At 41.6% G+C, this 17,986-nt stretch overlaps 1 protein-coding gene across 1 annotated transcript in view; it reads left to right on the top strand.

Moving 5' to 3' along the window:
• Window positions 1-472: 472 nt before the first annotated feature.
• Window positions 473-17,986, top strand: part of cntn6 (contactin 6) — a 57,467-nt gene continuing 39,953 nt past the window's right edge. The window contains exons 1-7 of the mRNA XM_078247715.1: window positions 473-533; window positions 4,533-4,656; window positions 4,987-5,162; window positions 8,846-8,941; window positions 13,303-13,506; window positions 14,042-14,144; window positions 14,281-14,465. Coding sequence (XP_078103841.1) covers window positions 473-533; window positions 4,533-4,656; window positions 4,987-5,162; window positions 8,846-8,941; window positions 13,303-13,506; window positions 14,042-14,144; window positions 14,281-14,465 — 949 coding nt within the window. The remainder of the gene's footprint in view (window positions 534-4,532; window positions 4,657-4,986; window positions 5,163-8,845; window positions 8,942-13,302; window positions 13,507-14,041; window positions 14,145-14,280; window positions 14,466-17,986) is intronic.

Below are 17,986 nucleotides of genomic sequence, written 5' to 3'. Positions count from 1 at the left end.
CATCACACATTTTGCTAGAGTAAATATGTTGAACAAACAACTTTAAGAAAGCTTAGCATCACCTTTGGCAGGCTGCTCTGCTCATCTGTTACTGCTACTGCGAGCATCTTTTTTATTTCTTTTTTTCCTTATGCTTGACTTGTTCCTGGAAGATAGTGTAGCAGTGATATGTAGTATACACTAAATATCAGCTCCCCAGTATCAGCTGCTAGCTGGCCCTTCGGCATTGGATCTTGGCTCGACTTATTTGGTTAAATGAATTATTAATGGCTCACAGATTTTCCAAAAGTTCCAGCGTGTGTGTTTTTTTTTCTCTCTCTCCAGATGCTTGTTGTAGACTGCATCTCCTCATCTCCACAGTGCTCATTTGCCCACCTTTTTCTTCCAGAGCCAAACGGAGCAATTTCTGCCCAGGAAATATTCTCCACTCTCTGGACTGGATGGGAAGAAGGAGAATCTTTGACCTTGGAAAATGAAGATGCTGTTGCCATGGGAACTGTTGATCCTTCTGTCACTCAAAGAGTGCCTGGCTGGTGAGACGCCAAGTCAAGCCGCCTTTTTTTATTGCCTCTGTCTTATGCATGTTTGGATCATTTCATTTGAAAGGGCATGGTGTCAGTCTCAGAAGGTACCATTATTTCAGCAGCTTAGCAAAATCTTCTACCAGTTTGTAAAAGAAAGTTACAAAACATGGCCAAATCTGTAGATTTCACTTCAGTTTTAAGAGCTTAGCAGAGCATTCCAGGGCACATAGGAATCACAGAGGCAGACATTTGAATGTAGTGGCGTCTTTTAATTTTATTTCACAGGATAACATTTTTACAGGGTAAAGGGAAACTGCCTTGTGTCATTATAAAGATTGGCTAATATATTTACAGTTTAATCTCAATATTTAACTGCAGCAAGAGTTTAAGTGTTCTCTTCAGATGACCTTTGATTAACATGTCTCACTGTTAGATTCACATTTCAAGAGATACCATACACCAATTCACCATTTTCCTTTTTTACTATGCAATTTGCTTGCTTTATGTCCACCTGCTGCCACTTACATAAAATGTGGTACGCACTATAAAAATCCACACTGACTCTTTTCTTAATACTAATGTATTCTGTACTCTAGTCTCAAGCAACAAAGATCCACTGTGTGCCGACGCGCTCCTTTCTGCTGAGAGAAAAGCAGAGTAACATTAGCCTTCGGTTCCATAATACCTGTTTGAGTTAAAATCTCTCTCATTAAGAGCTCAGTGAGATTTAATGTTGACGGTCACATTTGACAGATATACTGTATACTGAACTTAAGCTAACCGTTTACAAGTCATCCAAAAAAACCCGTTTATTTATTCAGCATGGTGTGAGGGTTTATTGTGTTGTTATTTATGCTTCCATTTCCATTGATTTAGCATCTCATCTCAAGTCAGCAGTGTATATCTGTGCAGCCTGCAAACACAAGAGACAAGAATATGCAAATAGTAGCGTGTGCTGTACTGTACATACATATACCCACTATGGAGCTCACATTTGCATGCATTCCCATTAGAGCTGTCATTAGAGCTGTCAGTCTTCCTCTATAATACTATTCGAATTTCATTTGTTATTTTTTTAAATATTCAAATAATATTCAAATATTTAATGCTCAAATGCAGCCTGCTACACTACTCAGGCTTATGCATTGTCAATGCCACTATACGCATGTGGTTGTTCATCAAAACTTATTAAGTGTAATTTGTATGTGTGTGTGTGTGTGTGTGTGTGTGTGTGTGTGTGTGTGTGTGTGTGTTTATGTGTGCCAGTGGTCAGTCCAGTTTGTGTGTTTACAAGGCAGGCCTGTTCTCAAGCATACACACAACCCCCCCGATAGTTTCCCATTCCCAGGTGAAATAGCCCGGCTATTAAAGGTTCATTAATTTGTTTAATTTAAAGGACACCGCCACCCGGGTAAAAATGCAGTACCTCCGTCAGAGGCAGGGGAAAACAAGGCCCTTTCCTGAAGCAAAGACTCCCACTCTCATTAGGATGATGATGGCAAGGATGATGATACGGGAGGGAGCGCTCTTTGTCCTAGTCAAGGTTAGAGACAAAAAAGAAAAAAGGGCAATTTTTCAAGAGCAACAACGGGGGGCAGCTTGGCGTATGAAAAAGGGATGGTGGACCCAAGTGTGTAAGTGTGTGAGTGTGCATCTATTGAAGAAATGTTTGATTTCACGGGAGTAATTAGTGCAACATCAGTTAATTACTCCTGTGTATTGATAGTTTGGCTGGAGCTAACCAAGACAACAAGCTTGACTGAGCAGACACGCATGCACAAACAACATGCATATAGACGGCAGCTTTGCAGGCTCTCTAATAATTAGATTATTTCCAGAGCAAGGCAATACTGTGATATTGCAACTCCCATGTAAATACCCTAACCAAGTTATTCTACTAGTTTAAGATCATAATGAAATAAAGCCTAACTCAATTAGCCAGCTGGGTTACTTGTCAGTCTTTCTAATTAGTCTTGACGTGTAATATAGCTTAGACCAATTTACATGTATAGTATGTTTGTGTTTTGATTCTTCAGAGTGACCAGATACAGAGTGTGAATAAGGAGTAGCAGATCTAGCTCTCAGTGAATCACCTCTTTAAAAACAGTAGTAACCTCTCCCAGCGTTAACTACAAGGCTAAGGCAGAGGCATATCATTACCACGATAATTGCAGGTTTCAATAAAGAAAAAACATTAGTTGATGTAGCAACAGCTGATAAAATCTGCTAGCGACAGATGTCATCTCATAGCCTGACATCGCCGCAAATGTGAGTTAGTCTGGAACCGCTCTGTTCGTTTTAGATTTCCAAGGAGCTGTTATTGACGGAGTCCATATCCTTGACGTTCCACTTCCAGGATTGCTCCGTTCTGCCGGATGTCCGGTACCTACCGCTTTCTTTGTTTTGTAATTTTAAACTCTGGTGGATTTCTGAGGACTATGGTTAACTGCTCCTCAGATCTCTGCAGGGTAAATCTAGACAGCTAGCTAGACTATCTGTCCAATCTGAGTTTTCTCTTGCACGACTATTTTACAGCGGCTCCGTGCGGATCTTAGCGCCGCCCATGGCAATTGTGATTGGTTTAAAGAAATGCCAATAAACCAAAGCAGGTTTTTCTCCCATCCCGGAATGCTATGTGGACTAGCCAGACCCTCCTCCGCTCCGCAGCGTATGGATTGTCTGGCAAAGCGAGAGTATTGACAGACATGCACCCCAAATGCTTCTGGATGTGATTGAATAGACCTAGAACCAATCGGAGCAACGGAACTTGTGACGTAGTGCTGAGCCAACACACAAATGTAAACAGACTACAGCATGCAGAGATGAGCTGTGAAGGTGAAGCATTAATATGTCTGTGAATGAGTGTTGCCGTTTTTGCCATCTGAATTTGAAAATAGTACCCTGGCTCCCAGGCTGGTCTTCTCAGTCTGCAGCTAAAAAATGAGAAGCCAGGAACACTTTTTGTAATTACTAAGAATTGTGAATGTTAAATCTGATACAGTTATCATTGTAACTAATCACGTGTTGTGTGAGAAGCGTGGACAGGCGTAGCAATAATAATTAAGTAGGGTGGGATTTCTGGAACTATCAATTAATCAGTGCAACAATAATGATTTTTTTTCTCTTTTCCATTTCCTAAAACTGCCCTTCCATTTCAACCGTAACTTGAAAATAAAACCAAACACATTTGAATGTGTTCACACTAATGAAATGACCTCTTTAAATTTAATAGACCTGCATCTAACTGCGTCAGTTTATGCAGTATTCTGAGCTTACATAGGCCATAAACATGCTAACAGTATCCTTTCAAACAGCACGTGTGGTATCAGTTTAGTATCTTGCCGACTCGTCCATACAAGTGAACTCAACTAATAAGAGTCATCATCTGCTCTTGTCCGTACATATGGGCTGCTGTATTCATATTTGAAGCTCTGCAAGCTGTCACTGCGTCATTACAGGGAGAGTTTTGTGTTTAAAGGGCATGAAAATAAGTGAATGTCATTGGCCATGATTGTCACATATTGTAATTGTCATAATGTATTCTTTCTGAGCCCACCTCATATCCAAGTGCTCCATCTCAGATTGAATGTCAGTTGCTATGTCTGAAATGACTGTGTTACGTCTTCGTACTAGTCTGTGGCAGCGGTGGAATGCATGATAGAATCAGGACTGTATGTCTTGATTTGGGGCATTTTTTTATCAGTCAAGTTCTGATTTGACCACTGCTGATATTAGCTTGATCCCTCCTGAGACTTGGTTGGTATTTCTAAGACGTTGAGATTGATATGTCTTCCCAATATGTGTATTCTCTCACACCGCACACCGAAAAAAATAAAAATAATCTTCATGTGTTGCATAGAATGTGCCAGTTAGCCAATCAGAGAGCCGAGTTGGCAGCTAATTATATGTGTGTAGAGTTTATATACAGTTTTCTGAGCACTGAGTGATTTATTTTTGCATTCATTTAGTGCCACGTGCTCAGCACCAATGTGTTTGTTTTTTTCACAGAGAATACGCGCCATGGTCCTGTCTTCACCCAGGAGCCCAGTGACAGTATTTTCCCCCTGAGCACTGATGATAAGCAGGTGTTCATTAATTGCAAAGCCAAGGGAAACCCACCTCCGCATTATAGGTATATGTTTTGACTGTCTATAAGGTGAGCCTACAGTGTGTAGCATCAGTAAATGTGTGGTACAAAGTGCTCGGCCGAGCTGGTTATGATACCAGGCTGTGTTACTGGATTGGCTACATTGCATTACAGTGTAGTCATGCAGTACGAGTAGGGATGCATCTCTTGTTCCTGATGTTTTCTGGATTTTTATCAAATATTCAATGGAATGATGAAAATAAAGTTTCCATCACAATATTAGTAGACTTGAAAACTTGATGTGGCCCTTCATCAAAAACATGAAGTGTTGTGTTTGATGATGGTGATTCTTTTTATTTTGTAATTTCTCTACAGGTGGAAAATGGATGGGAGAGAAATAAACACAGAGTCAGATCCACACTACAGCCTTGTGGAGGGGAACCTGTTGATCAATAATCCCCATGTAATCAATCATGGAGGAGTGTACCAGTGCATCACCACCAACACATTTGGGACTGTTGTCAGCAGGGAGGCAAAAGTCCAGTTTGCATGTGAGTAGAGTTGTATGCTGGTTTTTGTACTGTGCATACTCTTACTGACGCTGTGATTTTTTTTCCCTGTTGATTTGCTGCGATGTTATGCACGACCAAATAGTATCAAATTATTTAGAACACGGCTGCAACTAATGATTATTTTCAGTTGTTTAATCAATTATTTGACAGACCATCAGACCAACGATCTTTAAAAAGGTTGTGTAATCTGCAATACAGGTGCTGGTCATATAATTAGAATATCATGAAAAAGTTAAGAGATAAATTCAGTATCTCAGAAAATTAGAATATTGTGACAAGGTTCAATATTGAAGACACCTGGTGCCACACTCTAATCAGCTAATGAACTCAAAACACCTGCAAAGGCCTTTAAATGGTCCCTCAGTCTAGTTCTGTAGGCTACACAATCATGGGGAAGACTGCTGACTTGACAGCTGTCCAAAAGACGACCATTGACACCTTGCACAAGGAGGGCAAGACACAAAAGGTCATTGCTAAAGAGGCTGGCTGTTCACAGAGCTCTGTGTCCAAGCACATTAATAGAGAGGCGAAGGGAAGGAAAAGATGTGGTAGAAAAAAGTGTACAAGCAATAGAGATAACCGCACCCTGGAGAGGATTGTGAAACAAAACCCATTCAAAAATGTGGGGGGGGATTCACAAAGAGTGGACTGCAGCTGGAGTCAGTGCTTCAAGAACCACCACGCACAGACGTATGCAAGACATGGGTTTCAGCTGTCGTCATTCCCTGTGTCAAGCCACTCCTGAACAAGACACAGCGTCAGAAGCTGTCTCGCCTGGGCTAAAGACAAAAAGGACTGGACTGCTGCTGAGTGGTCCAAAGTTATGTTCTCTGATGAAAGTACATTTTGCATTTCCTTTGGAAATCAAGGTCCCAGAGTCTGGAGGAAGAGAGGAGAGGCACAGAATCCACGTTGCTTGAAGTCCAATATAAAGTTCCCACAGTCAGTGATGGTTTGGGGTGCCATGTCATCTGCTGGTGTTGGTCCACTGTGTTTTCTGAGGTCCAGGGTCAACGCAGCCGTCTACCAGGAAGTTTTAGAGCACTTCATGCTTCCTGCTGCTGACCAACTTTATGGAGATGCAGATTTCATTTTCCAACAGGACTTGGCACCTGCACACAGTGCCAAAGCTACCAGTACCTGGTTTAAGGACCACGGTATCCCTGTTCTTAATTGGCCAGCAAACTCGCCTGACCTTAACCCTATAGAAAATCTATGGGGTATTGTGAAGAGGAAGATGCGATGCGCCAGACCCAACAATGCAGAAGAGCAGAAGGCCACTATCAGAGCAACCTGGGCTCTCATAACACCTGAGCAGTGCCACAGACTGATCCACTCCACGCCGCATTGCTGCAGTAATTCAGGCAAAAGGAGCCCCAACTAAGTACTGAGTGCTGTACATGCTCATACTTTTCATGTTCATACTTTTCAGTTGGCCAATATTTCTAAAAATCCTTTTTTTGTATTGGTCTTAAGTAATAATCTAATTTTCTGAGATACTGAATTTGGGATTTTCATCAGTTGTCAGTTATAATCATCAAAATTAAAAGAAATGAACACTTGAAATATATCACTCTGTGTGATGAATGTATACATTATACAAGTTTTGCTTTTTGAATGGAATTACTGCAATAAATCAACTTTTTCATGATATTCTAATTATATGATCAGCACCTGTAGAAGATTAGCAAAACCAGTGGACCCAGACCCAATGTTTACCTTTCATGCTTAAATGAATAATCAATTATCAAAATATTTGCAGGTTTATTTTTTTACTACTTAAATCATTGAGTAATCATTGCAACTTTAATTGAGATTATGAACACAAACTACTTGTGTAACCATGCTATCATCCAGAGTTAAATATATCTAGACAGATGTTGGCTTGACTACCATGAAACTTGGTTCATTTATTTCCGTGACGTTTAATCTAGCATCTCCAACCAGAACATTTTCCACTCAAATATTTCATGACAGGATACCCTAACTGCGTCAGTTTATGCCGTAGTTTGATCTTATGGATCTTACATAGGACATAAACATGCTAACGGTATCCTCTTAATATGCAAAAAATAGTAGTATAGGCATGCTGAGATGGTAAACATTAACCTCATTTTGTTGCTAGCTGGGTTATTGATTTATAGTCTTGTTTGCACCTACTGTAGGAAAATTTTTATTTTAAACAGCACGTGTGGTATCGGTTTAGTATCTTGCCGACTCGTCCATACAAGTGAACTCAACTAATAAGAGTCATCATCTGCTCTTGTCCGTACATATAGGCTGCTGTATTCATATTTGAAGCTCTGCAAGCTGTCACTGCGTCATTACAGGGAGAGCTCTGTGTTTAAAGGGCATGAAAGAAGTGAATGTCATTGGCCATGATTGTCACATATTGTAATTGTCATAATGTATTCTTTCTGAGCCCACCTCATATCCAAGTGCTCCATCTCAGATTGAATGTCAGTTGCTATGTCTGAAATGACTGTGTTACCTCTTCGTACTAGTCTGTGGCAGCGGTGGAACGCATGATAGAATCTGGAATGTACAGTCCTGTGAACAAATTAGGACACCCATGCTAAAGTTGACTAAAAAGAGGAATAAAAAAATCATCTTTTGATCGTAAAGCCTTAATTAAAAAAATGAAAAATCCAACCTTTAAGGACACCAATTTTCTTTGTGAATGAATAATGTATCGTAAATTAATAAATGTTCTTCCTTAAAATACAGGGGGCATAAGTCAGTACACCCCTATGTTAAATTCCCATAGAGGCAGGCAGATGTTTATTTCTAAAGGCCAGTTATTTCATGGATCCAGGATACTATGCATCCTGATAAAGTTCCCTTGGCCTTTGGAATTAAAATAGCCCCCCCCCCACATCATCACATCCCCTTCACCATACCTAGAGATTGTTTTATTTCAGTTAGCCTAATAGCTGGTTTGATTTGCATTGAGAGATGATTTTATGGAAAGTACCCCATGCCAATCTCTAGGTATGGTGAAGGGGATGTGATGATGTGGGGGGGCTATTTTAATTCCAAAGGCCAAGGGAACTTTATCAGGATGCATGGTATCCTGGATCCATGAAATAACTGGCCTTTAAAAATAAACATCTGCCTGCCTCTATGGGATTCATCTATTCATTCACAAAGAAATTTGACGTCCTTAAAGATTGGATTTTTCCTCATTTTTTTAATTAAGGCATTAAGATCAATTTCCAAAAGATGATTTTTTTAGCAACTTTAGCATGGGTGTCCTAATTTTTTCACATGACTGTATGTCTTGATTTTGGGCATTTTCTTTTTTTATCAGTCAAGTTCTGATTTGACCACTGCTGATATTAGCTTGATCCCTCCTGGGACTTGGTTGGTATTTCTAAGACTTTGTAATTGATATGTCTTCCCAATATGTGTATTCTCTCACACCGCACAGCAGCATTTCATTTAAAGGTGAAAGTAATCTCTCAAGCTCGATTGGTTGTTGCGATATTAACAGGGGACTCTTGGGTTTGACTTGTAAGCAACGTGAACAGACACGGAAGTATTCTCCAGAATGAAATGCCCTTTCTTGGATGTCACCTTTTATGTGAAGTTATTTCAGCTGTCAAACACTGAAAGGTTGTCATTTTTTATTTTTTTATTTTATTTTGTTTAATATTCAACAGTTCTGCAGAACTTCAGCAGGAAGTCAAGGAACACGGTGTCGGTGAGAGAGGGTCAAGCTGTGGTTCTGCTCTGCGGCCCTCCACCCCATTACGGAGGTACAGCGCTCTGTTCTAACTATTCTGCATTGTCTGCTGTGGTCTCACATTCCTGCTTGACTCAGCAGTCTTTATTGTTCCTCACACTGCTGCTTAATATCTCCCTGTAACACTGCTGTGTCTCTTTTGTTTTTATACCTTTCCACCTTCTCTTTTTGCTGCTCCTTCTTTCGAACTCTGATACACTGCTTTGCACTCACTTCTCCTTATCTGTCAGACGGGGCTCTTTTTCATGATCAGCCACCGCTCAACCTGCCCAGATTCATGCCTTCACATCTATAGTTCATAGCCTCAAACTGCTTAACCTTGAGCTCACTTTTCTCGCCCATATGATCTGTGACCATGCTGTCATCTATAAAGTCTCCAGTGCTCCACTTCTCCCAACTGTCTTTTTTTTTCTTCTCGACGTGGGCAGGTTATCTGCGGGTAATAAAGTCTGCCGGTGGCTGCTGTGGCCGGGGAGCGTTTATCCCGTGGCACAGCTGTGAGTCGGCTCATGTGTCTGTGTGCTGCTGATTAGCAGACCCTCAAAGTGGTCCGCACTCCTGTAGCCATTCGGTGCCCACCAGCACAATTTCACGCCAGCGTACCAGCCTTTCTCCGCTCTCTGTTGCCAGCTGAATCCTACGGCCACGTGGGAATTCACACTTTAGCAATTTGCCCTCCAGCCTTCCCTCCCTCCCCCTTTAAAAGCCTCCATCTCTTTATTTTTCCTCTTAAACACAGCATAGTCACACATTTGATAGGATTGGCCCTACACGATAATGCTAGCTTCAGGTGTTTTAAAAATGAAAAATGTTGGGGTTTTTTGGTTACCACAAGGTTTAAATTACTGTATGTCAAAGCTTCTTTAATGTTTGTCGATGCACAACTTGAGGAGAAACAGTGATGCACCTGGTAAAAGACGAATCGTCTGAAGCTTCTTTGAGCAATCAATAGATAAGTGGTCTAAAAGGAGCCGTGCTGAGAGTTAAATTCTGTCAGAGGACATGGGATTATGTGCCTGCAAGTCCTCTGTTGCTTTGAGACTGCAGCTCTTAAACAGACCCAGTCTCTGATAGTTCCTAATCATGAAAGGTCTGTCAGTTTCTGCCCTGACTTTCCCCTGTAATGATTTTAATTCACTGTTTTCCCTCAAGGAAGGACTTTTTACCGTCTGCCCAGTCAAAAGGGCTCACTGCAGAATGTCATGTGTCTGATACAGGAGGGCTGCAGTAATAGCCAAGTTCATGCCGCGGTCCCTGCAGACATCTCTCTCGCTCTCGCTCTCGCTCTCTCTCTCTCTCTCTCTCTCTCTCTCTCTCTCTCTCTCTCTCTCTCTCTCGCTGTGTATGTGTTTTACACAGCTACATTGACATTCTTATCATTCCTTTCCATTCTCTTTTTTGACATGAATCCTCCTCGTTATAGTTTGTGTGACAAGAGTTGAAGATCGACTGAAATAGATGTTGCCTGCAAAATCTATAAAACAGATAAAGTAAGCATCTTAGGAACTTAATAAGCACATGTGTGACCTTGTGACCTGATAACATCTGTTGCTAATTCCATCTTTGCTTGATTTTACTGTGATACCAGCCTTGGTTCATAGTCAAAAGATTATGCAAGAGTTATTCAGTTTTTCTTATTGTCAACAAATTATATGAAAAGACATATACTGTCAAACTGGGTATTCAGACCGAAAACAGCCCTGCATTAAAAAAAGCAGAAGGGGCTGTTGTTTCGCCAATAAAGAAATGCCAATAAACCATCTTTCTCCCATCCCGGAATGTTGTGTAGACTAGCCAGACCCTCCTCCGCAGCGCAGTGGAGGAAGGTCTGGCAATGTGAGACTACATTGACAGCAACATGTTGACCTGAGCATATAGTTTACAACACTATCAATATGTCATCATTTATATCATCAGTGAGAAAGATACTTGCCTTGCATGTCATGAGAGGAACATCACACAAGTGAAACATAAGAAAAACAAATATCCTTTCCTCTTCTGACTATCATCACATTACTCTTTTTGGCATTAAATTGAAAGTCATCATTTTTGCCATAGTGTGAAAACACCTTTGGTAATATGGAGTAAGAATTACCAGGTCATCAGCACACATACGTTGATTGATAACCAAGTTTCCAACAAGATAGGCTGTGTTACACCGATTCAAATGTTTTTATAGGTCATTCGTATACACATTGAACAAAATAGGAGACATAACTTCACTTTGGCGAACGTCATCATTTACATGAAACGGAGCAGATACAACTTTGCCCCATTAAACCCTCCTTGTCTGATGGGCATGCAGAAGACTAGTATTCTAAGAATACACTTTGGAACACCTCGATGCCTTTGGTGTTTGTTTGTAAAGCACTTTGAATTGCCTTGTTGCTGAAATGCGCTTTATAAATAAACTTGCCTTGCCACAAGCAAACAATTCAAAAATAATGTTTCATGATTAATTCTGGCACAGGCCTTGGATGCATCAATAACACACATAAGTACAGTGGAGTTTGGGCTTCTATATTTAGCAAGTATTTTCTTTAGAGCATAAACACACATATCAGTGCCATGTTTCCTTTTAAAGACAAGCTGGTGTTAAAAAAAATATCCCTAACCTTGTTAGCAGAATCCTTTCTAGCACTTTAAGGAGAACACTGTCAAGGCAATAGGTCTATAATTATCCATACTTTACAAACAATACAGAGGTGATGGAATGTGGAAGGACAAATGGCAAGGCAGGCAGAGGACAGAGCCTATGACTGGCATTCTCTGGGTGTTCATACCACAAGCCTTGTTATCATCTAGGCTGTGTTTAGACGGAAACGATCTGAAGAGAAAATGCAAAAGTGGCGTTGCATTCTCACTTTTTATTCCGCGTTTAGACGAGAGTTTTGGGGGGGAAATCTGCGTGCATATGGTGACGCAAAAGTGTGTGAAATTCAATGTAGTATGCACGCCAGGTGGCTAGGTGGCACTGCCACACAGCACCACCAAGGCCGCGTGCCTGCATAGAACCTTCCTTCTACTTCTTCTCCTTAGTAGCGCCAAACCAAAACACATCGAAGCGAACAACAAAAGCTTGTCTGGAAAGACGAGGAGGTGGAGTTGCATGTTTGTCTGACGATGACCGGCACAGTCGACCGTGATAAGCCACGGCACAGCACCCACTCGCCAGCCCTTCAGCCGCTGCTTGAGAGCGAGAGGCAGCGGGCAGAGGAGGCAGGAAGCAGACCCTCCTCTGCCTCGCTGCTCTCTCGCTTTCTCTTCATCCGCAACGTTGTAGCCTACTCTGGCTCAAATGAATAGCCTACATATGGTCATCGAACTATAACAACCTTATCCACATTGTCGAAATCATTTAAATATTGAGCCATTACATTGAAAATCTTTTAGATACCAGGAGCCGATCATTTCTGTAGCCTACTCCGTAACAACGACTACCTGGACGCCTTTTTCACGTCTCGCTACACACCTCTGTCTTCAGACTTCAGGTAACGCGACGGTGGAACGTTTTTAAGATTTCCACTCTGGAGGGTTGCGTTTTTAAGCCCCAAAAACGCCGTCACCGTCTAAACAAAAGGCACATCCGATAAAATATTTTGTCGTTTTCCCCCGTCATCATGTAAACAGGGCCTTAGTTTCATAAGGACTTCATAAACATCCTCTGACCTGACTACCATGTTTTCAGACAGATCTTTTTTTTTAAAACTTTTACTAAAGTATTTTATAAATTCCAATAATGCTCACACCACACCTCAGGTCTCAGGTTTTGTCTGGACCACATGCACCCTCAGTGTTGGATGAAAGGAAGTTTTACAGTTATTCATTACACTGACCCCTTTGAAGAATCATAATGGTTATTATATTGCAGCGTCCTGTGTTATATATATATATATAAAACCTTTTTGTTGAGTCATCCTGACCTCAGGAGCCAATGCATGAATGTATCCCATCAAATGTTATTTGATCATTTGAATGTGATCAACTCCCTCTTGTGATTTAAACCTTTCACACATATTCTGTTCAACTAAAGTAAGTAAAGTAAAGATTATTTATATAGAAGCTTTGGACCTTCTAACTGCCTTTAGGCTTCGGCCACGCCAGCAGTACTTTGTACAATGAATGAATTGATGGTTTTGGTCTTTTTATATGGGATTTGTTGACAAAATTAATATAACATTTTACCAGGCTCATCCTTTGAAGTCATCTTATAACTATATGTTTGGCAGAGAAATAGAATATCTCATCATTTATTTGTAATATCTCTTCCAATATGTGTACTGTACTGCAGGTATTACTGTAATTTTGAGAAAGTCATTGGAAGGTGTACAGTATCTGTTTACTTATTTTTTTTTTTTACCTTCTTTTTTTCAGAGATCAAATACTCATGGGTTTTCAACGGACAGCGGAGTTTCCTGCAACAGGATGCCCGTCGTTTTATCTCTCAATGGACGGGCAACTTGTACATAGCCAAAGTTGAAGCCTCAGACGCTGGGAACTACACGTGTGTGGTGAGAAACATGATGACCAACGCCACCGTGATCAGTTCTCCAACCCCTGTGGTGGTGAGGAGAGACGGTAAGCATCCTCAGTTCACCTCTGCTGCTTCCTGGTTATCTTGCGCACTGAACTGACACGCTGTCGGTGGGGGGGCGAGCCTAAGAGATAAATCGCTTGTCTTGAGCGTGACACTGTTTTTCCTTTTGCTTACGAGCAACTTTTTGCACCATCCCAAAGCCTCTGAACTATACAGGGTTATGTATTCGAGAAACCCTTTCTATCTGCATGAAGGCACACATTTACATAAGCAGAAATGTAGTCTGCACTGACAATAATGCATGCAGGCACACGCACAGCAAGGAGCTTGCCACACATACTAAACCCCATCAGGACCGTTTATGTGTACCACTTCAGATTCGAGCTGAGGCAGATATGTAATCCAAACTCATCCATCCGCTAAGTCAAACTCTGTTGTATGTGGCGTCAACACGCACACTCGCTCTCTGCCAGTGTCATCAGCGCCACGGCTCTTACATCCAATATGAATTACAGGAAACTGCATGTCCATGTTTTGTGTTTTGACTGATGTGATTTGCTTGTATCCTTCATGCAGTAGTGATGGGTGAATACGAGCCAAAGATTGAGGTTCAGTTTCCCGACACCCTTCACGTCTCTAAAGGATCATCAGTGAAGCTGGAATGCTTTGCCTTAGGAAAGTAAGTGTCAGAAACATAAGCAGGGTGCAGCTCTACCCTTCACATTGCTTTGTAAAATGTATGACGTACAAACAGGCTGGCAAACATGGCTGAAGTCCTTGTGGTCAGTGTGACATTTTGTGTGTAACCTCTGCAGCCCTGTGCCTTCTATCTCATGGAGAAGAGCTGATGGATATCCACTCCCTGGCAAGATTAAAATCAACCACTCCAGTGGGGTTCTGGAAATTCCATATTTTCGCCCGGAGGATGCCGGTGTCTACGAGTGTGTAGCCGAAAACAGCAGAGGACGAAATGTTGCCAGAGGGCAACTTATATTCCACAGTAAGAGCCGGATACTTTTGCTTCCTGTTTCATGAAGATGACTGCTAATCTTTTATCTCCTTAATCAGTACTATTTCATATTTAGCAATACAGTATTTCTTGGAAAAATGGCTAGTGCTTTATTAATCATTAGTAAGTAATTCAGTTATTTTCTCAGTATGAAATAGCCTTAGAATTCCAGGATAATCTGGAGGTAATTTGTGCTCATTGTCTGTGCTTTTTTTGTTAACATGAAAGATCTACCGCCTCATACTGGACATCTTTTAACCAGGGGCGTAAGGTAGACAATGAGAGTACTCATGTCAGAATAGGTCTACCACCTCCATAGAATTTAAAGGATCCAGCTGTCAAACTGCAAGCTTTGAAATTAGTCACCGTCTTCTCGACTTCAGTGGATGTTCACAACTGTCTTCTATTTGCAGAGAGATGAGTAAGAGTCTCCACTGTTCCCGTCTGCTGTATGTGTTAAGGAACTGGAAAAGATGGATATCAGTCTGTACATGTTTTGGTTTTACGTAGAACCTGTATACCTGCTGTTTTGATTGAAACATTGAGGCATATAGATTCATTGATGTCAATAGTGCCAATCATGAAGTGGTTGTTGACAAAAAGCGGTAGTCAGGCAAGGCAAGGTTATTTCATTACATACTCCATTCAAAAGGAGATAAGCCACATGTGTCAAACTCAAGGCCTGCGGGCCAAATCAGGCCCCTTGTAGATTTTGATCCGGCCCGCATATCAATTTGGGTTCACAATACATTTTGGCCCAACTACTTTTTGTCGCTTTGCCGACGCTTTCTTTTTCCGATGTTTTTGTCGTTTTTGCAACGTTGGCTTTTTTTTCTCCTATGATGGCTAAGAAACTTTTTTTCTGACTTTTTTTAGGAATTTATGTCGCCCAAACTGTAAGTGACAAGACAATATAAGACATGTAATAATACGGTCAAAGACATTTGACTTTTCTGTGGCCGGGTTAGCTCAATTGGTAGAGCAGGCACACATTTGTAGAGGTTTATTCCTCGACGCAGAAGGTCCAGGGTTCGAGTCCGACCTGTGACAATTTCCTGCATGCCTTCTCCCCTTTCATATCTAGCTATCCTATCCATTAAAGGTGGAAATGCCCAAAAAAGAATCATAAAAAAAAAGGTTATTTGACTTTTCTCTCAAATAAAAACATGTCTATAAACTATACATCTGGCCCTTGATGTGATTCTCATTTTCCAGTGTGGCCCTCAGTGAAGCTGAGTTTGACACCTCTGAGATAAGCCATCCAAAACATTCAAACACAAATATAAAAGATAGAAACCCTTTTTAAAGAAATTAGAAATATAAAGAATTGAAATAAATTCAAGTGCAGTGTGGATAGTGATTGGGGCCAAAGGTTGAGTCACAGGCAGTGGAGAACATTCAAAGGTTGTATTTAAAGTTGGGCCAAATCCTATATCTTCTGGAAGTTTGGTCCAGTTCTGAAAGAGGGCCAAAGTAAACTACATGCTGCTTCTTAATTTGGACTCCATTCAGAGCTCATTTGGTAAAAGGGTCAGATATGTATTGAAGTCCTAAACCACTGAGAGATTTATTGCTGGGTTAGGGTAAGGGTTAGGACCCAGCAGTTGCTTTCCGTTGTTTGAGAATAGTTTTTTGGGAGACCTGAAAAGAGACCATTACAACAGTCCAACCCGCTGGAGATAAAAGCTTGGCCCTGCATGGACATGAATCCTCCAAATATTACTGTGATAGTATGGAGACTTGATTATTGATTTGATGTGGCTGTCAAGGTTTCACTCTGAGTCCATGTTATATACCCAGATTGATTTTTGTTTTGTGTATTTATTTGGATCCCCATTAGCTGTTACCAGGGCAACAGCTGCTCTTCATGGGGTCCATAAAAGTAAGCGTGAATTCGCAAGAGCTGCTCCCACGTAAGCACATGCATCCGTGTGTTTATGCATTCGCACACACACACACACACACACACACACACACACACACACAAACACACACTTGACCTTTAAGCCTCCTAGGGCAAAAACTGTGTCAGGGGACATTTTTGTGGACCAACCAACCGACCAAACGACAGAGCAAGCTATAGACAAAGCAAAATGACTACAACAATGTCATGTGATTAATCAATAGGAGAACTTGACAATCAAGTAAGTGTGAAATCCCTTCATTATTGTTAAGACAATTACAGTTTGGCTACATTTACCTCAGTAGTGTTGTAGTGAGACATCAGTATGCACTACACCTCTACCCTTTTCCCTTCTGCATAACTGTCTGTCTCTCTCTCTCTCTCTCTCTCTCTCTCTCTCTCTCTCTCTCTCTCTGTCTCTCTGTCTCTCTCTCTCTCTCTCTCTCTCCCCCCCCTCTCTCTCTCTCTCTCTCTCTCTCTCTCTCTCTCTGTCTCTCTCTCTCTCTCCCCCTCCCTCCCTCTCTCTCTCTCTCTCTCTCTCTGTCCCTCTCTCTCTCTCTCTCTCTCTCTCTGTCTCTCTCTCTCTCTGTCTCTCTCTCTGCCTCTCTCCCTCCCTCTCTCTCTCTCTCTGTCTCTCTCTCTCTGTCTCTGTCTCTCTCTGTCTCTCTCTCTGTCTCTCTCGCTCTGTCTCTTTCTCTCCCTCCCTCTCGCTCTCGCTCTCTCTCGCTCTGTCTCGCTCTCTCGCTCTCTCTGTCTCTGTCTCTCTCTCTCTCTCTCTCTCTCTGTCTCTCTCTCTCTCTCTCTCTCTCTCTCTCTCTCTCTCTCTGTCTCTCTCTCTCTCTCTCTCTGTCTCTCTCTCTCTCCCTCTCTCTGCTCTCTCGCTCTCTCTCTCTCTCTCTCTCTCTCTCTGTCTCCCTCTCTCTCGCCCTCTCTCTCTCTCTGCTCTCTCTCTCTCTCTCCTCCCTCTCGCTCTCGCTCTCTCTCGCTCTGTCTCGCTCTCTCGCTCTCTCTCTCTCTGTCTCTCTCTCTCTCTCTCTCTCTCTCTCTCTCTCTCTCTCTCTCTCTCTCTCTCTCTCTGTCTCTCTCTCTCTCTCTCTCTCTCTCTCTCTCTCTCTCTCTCTCTCTCTCTCTCTCTCTCTCTCTCTCTCTCTCTCTCTCTCTCTCTCTCTCTCTCTCTCTCTCAGCTTTCTCCCCTCTGATTTTCTAGTTATATTTTCTTGTGTCTCTTTGATTATTGCCCCATGTTGCTGTTATAATGCAAGGTCGACAGATCAGGCTTTTTTGAAATTTAATGAGTTTCTTTTTTTTTCCTCCAGTGAGGTTGAACTGCAGCCTAATAAATAATTTACCTATCAATAAATGGAATTTTGGAATCGTGTTACTTTATATTATTTTCATGTCTGCTCTGAATTTGGTGATCTCTTATCCATGAACTGCACCTACTGTACAATGCGCCTGCAGGTCAGTCCCAGGCACTGACTGCGTAATGAGCTGCAGCTCCAGTAAATCAGGAACTAATTACACGCAGATTGAGAGCGCAAATTGAATGAAACAAATATGCCATGGCCTTTCATGTATGTAAATCTGACCCGAAACCACTCCAGCCATC

This window comes from Sander vitreus, chromosome 4, assembly GCF_031162955.1.
Source record: "Sander vitreus isolate 19-12246 chromosome 4, sanVit1, whole genome shotgun sequence".
NCBI classification, from domain to species: Eukaryota; Metazoa; Chordata; class Actinopteri; order Perciformes; family Percidae; genus Sander; species Sander vitreus.
This window is presented reverse-complemented; position numbering and strand designations above follow the sequence as displayed.